Source organism: Monopterus albus, unplaced genomic scaffold (assembly GCF_001952655.1).
Source record: "Monopterus albus unplaced genomic scaffold, M_albus_1.0 scaffold7.1, whole genome shotgun sequence".
NCBI classification, from domain to species: Eukaryota; Metazoa; Chordata; class Actinopteri; order Synbranchiformes; family Synbranchidae; genus Monopterus; species Monopterus albus.
This window is the reverse complement of record NW_018127887.1, coordinates 3794053-3805155: the sequence shown is the minus strand read 5'-3', so window position 1 is coordinate 3805155 and position 11103 is coordinate 3794053. Positions and strand designations below refer to the sequence as shown.

Here is an 11103-nt window from a genome sequence, read left to right as displayed (position 1 = left end):
AAGCTCAGTTTATTGTGCTCTGTGTATTGTTTTGATACGACACTAAAGCTATTCTGGAAAAGGCCTCTCATACTGTTGCTGTCTATGTACAGTAGAAGTTCTGCAAAAGCACCAACCACGTACCAGAAACAGAGACCCATACTGGCACATTATTTAGATAATACAGCTGCAGATGGATGGAGGTACTCAGGTAGTATTCAGAGTACTCAGTCTGGGGTCTTGACGATCCCCACTTTGCCTTGTGGTCTATGATGTCACACAGGGCTTCGCCTTTGAATGGCCATGTGTTCCTCACCACTAATATCAAACAGATGATGAGAAACCTCCAAATGATGGTCTTTCACTAAGACAAGCAGTCAAAACAAAGTTAAAGGAACACAGAAAAACACCACTCCAAGAGATCATATGAAAAAACGACTATACATTTATAATTGGTGCAGGCTGTGTTGTGGGTAGCATTAAACTGTATTGTGTGCTATAATGCTTTATTGAAAACTGTAATGTTTTAAATACATGTATATACAGTATATATATATATATATATATGCATGTAGATGATGGTACTGTTAACTCTTAAAAGTGCAGTGTCTAGAAGACAGCAGTCCTCTTCTTCTCACTTGGCATCTGGCTCATCTCAAGCATCAGCTCTGAAAACCTCTGACTCTTTGATTTTTAGTTTCATTTTTTGATTTAGGCAGTTTATTGTCTCTGAGCATTCAGTTACAAATTACAGGAGGAGGCAGATGGTTGGAAGAAATTCAAAGAAATTTGGGAGGGCTTTCTCATTTCAGGAGAAAATATATGAAGATTATATTGTTTACTGTTTAGACTGGATGTTGTTTTCCATCAGTGTCTTAACTTCTCAGTTTTCTATCTCACCTGTCCTCTTCAGTCTGTGTAAATGAAAACTGGCAGTCCTGTGACTCCTTTAAATCCTCTCAACTGATGTTACATGGTTTCACAAAGCACTGGAACCCCACATATGTTTACCAGTGAACTCTGAATTGCAAGATCAAGTGATAACTTTACATGACGTTGATGCATAACGTTGGCAGACAAATGTTATGTCCTTCCCAGTGATTTGCAGTGGTTCTGTTACCTTACAACTGTCTTTCCTCCTAACTGGGCCCTGAATTAGTTAAATGAGAGTGTGAATTAAACCAGAAGCATTGGTTTGCAAAATATATCCCAATGAACTAATGATCCTGCCACCTAAACAATAGCTGCTTTAGAAAAAGTCACACACAGCAGACTGTTTTTCTATCTCATATTTTTAATGACAAAATGTTTGTCAGAAACAAACTGATTTATTTTTCTCAATCCAGGGCATAGTGTGGAGAGCTTATGCAGTTCCGGTCTCCAGGGTTTCAGACAACTAACAAAACAATCTTACTTCCACTCTGCTGCACACTTACAATGCTTTTCACATACAGGACAACGAGTGGAGTGTCCAGCAAATGAATGAAGTAGCATGACTCTCTTTCACAGAGCCATCTCACAGAAAGCATTGAATGAAGCCACTGACATTGATCATGTCTGCAATGGTAATTTGTCAATTATTTAAATTTTCAGGACTATCAGGTTTCAAAATCCATCACTGCCTAAAATAATCATCTTATCAACCTCTATGCTCTTTATGCTCTGGGATCAGCATAATTAACAATACAAATCCTTACAAAATGGAGGGTGTGTATAAGCTGAAGACTGTTTTACCATATCTTTTATCATGCATTGCACACAGTCCCCAACTTGGTTCGACAGCTGGTCCCATTTTTATAGTGCACCCTCTCTTTCTCCAAACCGCTATCAATTAGCTCCTCTTCTAAATAACCACTCTTTTCACTTGCAGTTTCCGGCTACACATGCACCTCCTTTTTTTCATTAAGCCATCCCATCCATCTCAACAACACCCTCACAAAAGAGCTATACTTTTGTTTGTGCATCTAAAAACAAGAGGCACACTGAGCCACTTCCTTTTCACATTAGGTCATTTGCATGAAGTCCTCTTCCCATTTAGTGACTCCCAACAGCCCTGCCAACACAGAAAGCATAAGAAGCACAATTGTTGAGCCAGTTATTCAGTCATCCTGTATCCTCATTTAGTTTAACCTCAGTGTCATGAATTGTACCACATCAGGCTTTGTGAACACAAGGCTCATATCATCTGCTGTTCCAACAACAGAAAATAAACATGCAAAGTAATCAGGTAAGGACTTATTGTGGTTGTGACAGGTGGCTGTGACCACCCAAGGTAGACAGTGCCAGTTGATTGGCAAAAAACAAGCTTTTTATTGTTGAACAAAAGCCTTTTTGAACTGGATGAATAATCACACTTTGCAGGGTTAATAGGTATTTATTTTGTTGAGGGGCACTGCTATTTATTTTTAATGGAAAATATCTGTCTTCCATAATCCTTGTTAAATCTTGTTTATTTTCCTTCTCTTTCTGTGTTTCTGATCACATCTCGGCTTGACACAGGCAATGAGAAGAAGCTCCTTTTCATGGTGGGAGAGATAATTGACTTCAGTTCCATGCGTGCCACAATCAAGACAGGCGACCACAGCATATTATGAACACGTGCTGTGTACAAAATGTCAGTCAGCATGTTGCTAATTTATATATTTTAGATTTTTAAAGATTTATGCTTCCTAGTGCATTTGCCAGTTACTATATTAAGTGTGGTTGGAATGTTTGAATAACAGACTTCTACACAAAGTTTGGCTTCAAATCTGGACACACACAATGACCGGATTTAATGTGTGTTTTTCTTCACAGGGAAACAATTTATGAAAATAATAGCTTTGGAAATTTACTTGAACAGTCAATATAGTCAACTGAACACTGAGGGGGAACAGTATCAACAGGCATTGAGCAATAAAAAAAAGAACCAGTAAGGAATCCACAGAGTTCAAAGACAAGCTTTTTTGTATGTTTCACAAAATAATTCATTACTAGACAACACTCAGAGAGTGCAAACCACCACCAAGGTGGTATAGCCTCCCCAAAATTGCACCTAAAACCAATATTCCCATGATATAGTAGTTTAGCCCTCATCATATAATTCCTTGAGCATGAAAACATAGTGAATGATGTGGATATCATTACTTTGAAAGTTATTCAAGATAAACAGTAGACATGAACGATCACTAAATAAATGTCCCATGCAGACTGAAATAACTATATCTACTTACAGTCCTTCACAGACACAAACAACTCAACCATTTGGCTGCATGCAAGTCCATTTTAGAGTTAGTTTTACAATGTGCCTCCCGTGCACTTTAGCCACAAGGAGGCTCACATACAGTCAGGGGCCTTTCCACCACTCATGGTGGTGAAGAGTCCTTTAAAACGTTCCTCAATCTGGATGATGATCCAGATCAGCACCTAAATCTGTTGGACTGTTCTGTGGGCCATATTCAATTCAGTTCAGTTCAGTTCAAACTTTATTACAGCCTCAAGGTCCAGTCAAAAAACAACATGATACGTACGTAAATGCAGATGCACAATAATAAAACATGATAATAAAAGAAGGACCCATACTCTACCTCTTCAAAAAAATGTCATCAAAATCAGTTTTTACCAGCATTTGTTTGTTGGTATGTTCACAGCAAAACTCAAAAAGTAATGAATCAATTTTGATGGTGGTTTTCATTTTGGAGAGGGAGGGTATGGCCCAAGAAACAATCCATTAGAATTTGATCCAAATCATCTTCTGCATCCAGACAATTTTTAAATGGATTCTTCATTGTGAAATAGTTCAAATCGCAATATTTTTGCTACCATATTTGGACAAAAATTGCACAGTAACATCCACATAAATTTTACTACACACCAAAGTCTGATCTGGATCCAAGAAAAACTCCATACCTGCTGATCTAGAATGTTCACATTTATAGGACTCATGGAAAACGGGCTACTGTGAGACAAATAATTCTACAAACTTGCAACTAAGACCAAATTCTAGCTGGAACTACTGATTCAGCAGGGTGTCAACAGATTTGATCATCTTGCAAAATCTTCAGAAATTACTGACCTACATCCTGAAGAAAATCGCCATTACTGAAGTATTGCTTTCTTGAATAATTTTCAAATTAATAATGATATCAATGTAATTCCAAATGCTAGGCGAAGTTTTTCATGCTTAAGGAATCATATTATGAGGGTCAAACTATCATGAGAATACTGCCTTTAGGTGTCATGGATTTATGGGGAAAGTGTTCTGCCTTGGTGGAGGTTTGCACTCTCTGATTGCTGTCTAGTTTTGAACTGCCTCCAGTTGAAGAAAATATGAATGCCAGAATGGGGCTATATGTTAGATAGGTTATATCGGTAAATTATTATAACTGAGTAAATATGAAAAAAATATTTACATGATGACTGGGGTTGATCCATCTGAGTAGCACCTCTAAAATAAGTTAGACTGATATATTTACTACATGCTAAACGGCGCTAATCATGCAAAGTGCAAGACTAAGTTCTAGCAGTCTCTAAATCTGTAAAAAAAAAAAAAATGTGATTATGTGCAAAATTTACAATACATTCTAAACCAATTAACTGTCAACCAAATGATAAACTGACCTAGAGTCTGTAAACCTCATATGACTTTGAAATATATATTATAGATTAAAGCTGAATAGACAATAACATAAATATTCCAGATAAACAAAAAGTGGTTATAACTTAAAGTGCCACAAAGCACTGCACATTCTCAGCCCACAGTGAAGTGTTAGCCTGGTATCTTTTGCCTCTTTCACACTTCAATAATCAAAGTTACCTTTGTGAAATGCACTTATATTTACTTCTACATAGACAGTTAAACGAGACGATCAATCCCACTCTCATACCTGCATTGAATTTGGAGCTATAACCAGGAAGCTTAGTTAGGCATAAAGACCGGAAGCAGGGTGAGACAGCTACAGTAGCTTAAGTGTCTCCAAAGTTCAAAAATATACCTACCAATACTGCTAAATGTTACTAATGAACACAATGTATCACTTTCGAGAAATCTGTTTACAATACATGTAAAAACAACTTTTGGGTTTATGCGCAGTTGATACTGCAGCATTTTAAGAATGTAGTTTAGAAAATCTGTCTAAACCATTGGTTTGTTTTACAACCTTTCTCAGTTTTCTTTTTATCTGACCTCTTGTGTTTTTGTCCTGTACAATTTAGCGGTATCACCGTGTTCCCATACTTAGTAATTACTGTGATTTGGGTAGTACAATGTTAGTTTAAGTGATAGAAGTGTTTTCCAAAATACCTAAATCCAATTTGTAATATACTGCAATTATTCTTTATTTTTGTGGCAAAACAGAGCTAATCTAGCCAGGAACAAAATTCCCTAGTGTATAGCCTTAATGAGCACAAGTGAGTGTGAATCAGCCCCAAGTGAGCCTTGTGTTCAGTGAAAACATTTTTGGGACTATAACATTTTGTCTGGCAGCACATCAAGCAAAATGATAATAATTATTTCATCTGTAGGCTTGGTTACCTCTGCCATTACTGTATATGCATGGGTGTATAGTAAATAACCATCACACCACTGGTCACACCGTTACAGTTATTTTCAAATGAAATAACCAATATTATTCTAAAAACTGTAGGTTCAACTTAAGTTGATATTTTAGCAATGAACTGCCAAAATGAGTCAAATTGGAGTTTATTTAGTTCTCATGAGTCGTATCTGAATAGAACATATCAGTGCAGCACTTAACACATCCAGCAACATATCACTTTCATGGTTAATGAACTGAGGAAGGATCTCTGCAGTTAAACAATTCTTATTGCTACTGGGGGGGAGGGCCTGCAAACAACCTATGCTACAATAAAAAATAGAACCAATGTGTCTGAATGTGAAATACAATGAAATATATTATTTGTTGTCAACACACCAGTAGCAATGAAGTTTTTTTGTGTAGGTTTCTTTCTTGTTATGAAAAGATGAGGTGTTTCAGGGATCGGGGCGGTCATTTTCTAGCAGACACATATCTTCAGTCAGAGTTTCTAAAAAGTAATTTTTCTTTACACTTAGTACAAAAAGGACATCTCTACCCGTTAGTGCTTCGTTTTAAGATACTATAACATAAATAAACAATTTATTTTCAGTGTTCAGAACAGACAGTTCCAGTGTGACTGGAAAACTAGCATACTCCACCTTATTCCAGTTGGTAGCAGAGGGTTTAATAAAGTTCTCCACTTAGATTTTGGCACAGCCTGAAGCACCGTGCTCACAAAATGTTCTTCATTTCTGCAATCCTCTAACATTAGCCTCAGCCAATTTGGGGCGCCTCCATATCTAGGTTCACTTTTGTTCCCCTGTAGTAAAAATATAGCAAAACCTTTTAAAGTCATCCCTCATCAGCTGCTGTCATTTTGACCAACTCCCAGGTTTCTCTGTTTCTTCTCCATGCACAAGTCTCTTGTGAATTTAACAAAGCCCAGAGTGCAAAGCACAGTTCCTGCTAAGGGCCTCATTAATTTCATATAGTCCCAACTTCACTGTGGATATATCAGTACAGTACATGAGCACTATCTCTGTGCAACAGTAAAGTTCTGGGGTATTACCTACTGATATTTAGCATTCACTTTCTGAAAAGACATTAGGTTCTGCTGTGCAAAATGATGCCATGAAGAGCTGGTAGTGTAAATTCCATTACTTTATTTCAAAGTCTCTTACTGGTCCAAGTCACCCTTTTATCTTGCTAGGTCGGGTCTTCCTCATTCAGCTAGTCCTTAGTGCCTGAGTTCCTTGCAATCTTATTTGCAGGTAAACACCTCCGTCCTCTCACTGCATGTGTTGCACTTGACGAAGCAGCACCATTGGAACTTACAGTTACACTGCCACACTTTGGTGTACTGGTGTGTATTGTAGCCCCGGCCACAGCACATAAGGTCACAACCGTCTGTATGTGATGATGTGCGGTTGCACAGGCGTCCCTGGGTGCCCACACTCCCTGTGGCTGCATCCTCTTCGCAGTAGTTGGGAGACCTCTCGATATAGACAAGGTCTGTCTCCATGGGCTTACGGTAGCCCTGAGTCTGCTTCACCTTGAGGTGAGTAGGCTGGCGTAGTCGGCTAGCCCGAACTACTTCCACGTGCACGGCTTCGTTGTACTTCTCCTTGAGTACGTAGCCAATCTCACGGAACTTGGGAAGTGTAGTCCAACAGGTCTTGGTGGTGCAGGAGCCTGAGACACCATGACACTTGCATTCTAGCTTCATCCTTTCTTCTAGAACCTGAGGAGTGAAAACACAAAACAGCTGTAGAACTGCAAGAAATAGAGACATGATGTTGAAATTCCAACCTCAAATTAACAACAATCATCCTTGGGAAATGATGACTGTCTCACTTAAAGGGTCATTCACCTAAATCACAATACATACATTTTAGAGCCAGTTACTGCCCCTTTTATTTATTTTATAACTTTAGTTACTTTTCAGAACCAGATTGATACAGAAAATACAGATTAGACAGATACTTTACTGAACCCAAGGGAAATTCAGGTATCCAGTAGCAACAGCAATAATAACTAAAATCACAGCACACTAAATGTAATATATATAGAGAGAGAGCGAGAGAAAGAGAAAGAGAGATGAAAAATTGCACAAGATGTTATTGATCTCTGGTTGAAAATTCACAAGTTACCCAGCAGTATGTAAAGTACAGTACTTCAACACGGTATTACTACTTTTATTTCAGTAAGGGATGCGAGTACTTTTTCCACCACTGAGTTTTATACATGAATAACTCACATTTACCATAATGCTGAATGAATGCTAGCTAGTGGAAACAAATGTGACATTTGTCAGATCAACTAGATGTCAAGCCATTTATTTGAATTGTAAATGCTGTGATGGAAACAGGGCCTTTCTTATCTGCACTCATTTCTAGTAAGCAGTGATTGTGCTGATAGGCGATAGAGCTTGTGCATTCTTGACACAGACACTTAAATTTGACAGTAACAGACCATTATGGAGCTCATTTATGGTTGGCAAGCTGCTGCATGTCATGAAGGGGGGAAAATTGCACTTACTGGTAATATCCCATCATGTAGTTTTGACTGTCTTCCCTATTCCACATCAGTGAAGGAGAAAAATAAACATGGGCCTCATACAATTATCAATCATTTGTACATTTTGAAGCTAAATTATTGTGTCATTAGATGTATTGCACCTACACTATAAAAAAAGGCCAATTAATTCTTTACAGCTGAACAAGGCATTTGATGCTTACAATATTTGAGTAGTCATATTGACAAACAGAAAGCAATACATGCATCCACATGTATGAAAGTGCATTTAATATAATTATTGCAGTCATAAATTCAAATACTTTTAGTCAGAGTCACTTTAAACACAATAATCTAGATTTTCTTAGGTTCTCCCCTTACTCAGACTTCATTTCTCTCCAACATATACAGTAGTACACAGGGCAGAACATTTTCTCTTTACTGCCTAATTCTGAGGCATTTTGGAAATATTGCGTGATGTTGTCAGTATTTAAGTGTCAGTCCTTTAGAATTGAAATGGGTTATATTAATAAGTCTGTAATAGTCCTAACACAACTATTACAGATAACCCTAACCCTTTAACCCAATTAGGAACCCTTAATGTTTAAACAAACCATGTTTCTTTGTTGCACTGTACAAGATGTAAGTTTGGCCAGCAGGGCATTTTTGTGATGCAGCTTTTTCCTGGCATCCTGCCTTGCCAGCAGTACAAATCATCAGACATATAAAATGTACACAAGAGTTGTTCAGTATCTGTCTGTCTTGTCCATGGAATCATGTGGTCACAGTTTCCTGATTTAAAGACATTTGATTGAAAAAACATGAACTTCCTCATCTTCATAAAAGCTGGGGTGAACAGTCAACTTTGCCTTGGATGTTGATTCAGAATGAGGATTTCCAAAAATGCATAGTGCAAAAAACCACAAGGAATGCCTGGCATAAGGAGTCTGACAGATGCATGGAAACATTTACTTAAACTGTGTCCATCAAAGCCAATGATCTGTTTCTAATTAGTCCAGTATGACCAGATTCCTATCCAAAGATCACTTGTCAAGCACATGCACCCGATGCCAGATGAAAGGCATCTCAGACTGATTCACTGGGGGTTCTTCTGCTTTCAGTTTTATCACGGAATCGACTGTAATAATAGTTTTCTATTTTAAAGAGGCAGTGATTAGAAAAAAAATTTTAGCAGGAAAATATCCTTCCACATTCAAATGAGGGTCATTTTTTATCAGCTCATTTGTCTTGAATATATCTGTGCAAAAATCTTTTTGTACAAAACTTTTTGGCATGTCCTGCCACATAAAAGAAAGGATGTCATCTGCAGTAAACAGGGAAAGCAAATAAGAGCTATAAAACTTTCAGGTAAAGTGTAAAGAAAGCCTCCAGAAACAGGAGGATATTCTCTGTTCTGCATAAAAAGAATAGTGTTACACTTATTTTGAGCTAGCCCCATACAGTGTATGCATCTCCACTGGCCAGATCGCATATCTGATGGCAATCCACCTTGGTTTTCCCATGCTACATGCAAATCAGGGTCTGCACTGCACTCCAGAGGGTGGTGGTAATTCACCTGAAACTGTTCAGTAACAGCCAAGAATGCCAGAAGAATAACTTGAGCACTGTGGCAGTCTGGTTATAACAGTTAACAATCAGGAATAATAGCGAGCTAGCTAACAGCTATGCATAAAGTAATGCAAACATGAACTAGATTTATACACATGAGTGAGACTACAGTTTTATTCCCCAAGATTGGTTTGAACAGCATAATTTCAGTCTATATCAAATGCTTCTTAGATGCAATAACCCTTAGCTTTTTTTGATAGCTCTCCAATCTGCCCAAGTGATAATGGAGTCAAACAAGCTGTACCCAGAGAAGGTTCAGTCCTCTGTGTCCTTCTAAATCTCTTAAGGTCTAAAAGCTGTTTTCTTCTGTTTCAATAAAGATGAACTATGATTTTCATACATCCTAGCATCTGAGTTTCCAAGCCCCAGAGTGAGAACTGCAATAGTGCCAACTCCAAGCCTGGCAGTCCAACATGCTGGTGCAGTTGCCTGCAGTCTGCTGTGTTAACACCTGCATTGTTGGCCTGTTTTCACCCTCTGAATAGATGCAGTCAAACAGCAGTGGCATGTTTTGGTATTGTGCAGAGAAGTGCAATAATATCTTGTTCCTGACTTCACACTTCATAATTCTATGAAAGGAACTAGAAAGGGGGGATGGCAGTTCTTCATCTGGCAATCATTGACCAAGTTCCATTTTCCCAGTGGACACAATAAAGCCCAAGTTATTAATTAGTTCCATTTGTCAACATAACATCATCTCTTCTGTTCTCGAACAGTCTCTCTTTTTCTTTCCTCTATGGCTGTTCTGGGATGACTAACGGCAAACAAATATAATGAAGTTTGCCAACACACTCTCAGAAACAAAAGACCCCCTCACTGAATGGAAAGAAAAATTGGCTGAAGCAAAACAAGCTCCTGAAAGGCTAACTGGGTGATCAGTCAATCGACAAACAGCTTGATCAATCACACTTCTGTCACATGACTGTATAACTTTTGGCTCTTTATCTTAAACTGTTTGTTCTTCTGCACTTGCATCCATGTACAGACACACACACACACACACACACACACACACACACACACACACACATCCTTGCAGTCATCACTTACAAATTCTATACATAGACTTACATTCATTCCCAGGAGACTTACCCTAACCCTCCTAACACCTAACTTCTACTTGCCTAACCTTAACTCTTACCCTAACCTTTACTAAAGCTGGCACTTGTTCTAATGTTACACCTCATCATTTCTGTAAAATTCGACGGTAGACAGCAGTGCGCTCTCCACAAGTATATATATATATAAACAAGGCCACACACACATACACACACACATTAGAGCAAGATTATTCCATGTTGTCTATTTACAGCTGACTTAAAGGATAATACCACTTCATTACAGCTTGCATTTGTTTCCCCTTGTTTCTGGCCATCATTTTCTCACTTATTATAACACTGTACCCATCAAAGTGATTGCTGAGATCTGGGAGCACAGGAACATTGCTTCAACAAAGTGGAGGCAA

General features: G+C 38.2%; 1 protein-coding gene across 2 annotated transcripts in view; it reads right to left on the bottom strand.

Moving 5' to 3' along the window:
• Positions 1 to 1328: 1328 nt before the first annotated feature.
• wnt7bb (wingless-type MMTV integration site family, member 7Bb) overlaps positions 1329 to 11103 on the bottom strand; it is a 32881-nt gene continuing 23106 nt past the window's right edge. For both annotated transcript variants that reach the window (XM_020625391.1, XM_020625381.1), the window contains exon 4: positions 1329 to 7236. In XM_020625391.1, the coding sequence (XP_020481047.1) occupies positions 6757 to 7236 (480 nt within the window). In that variant the 3' untranslated portion in view covers positions 1329 to 6756. The remainder of the gene's footprint in view (positions 7237 to 11103) is intronic.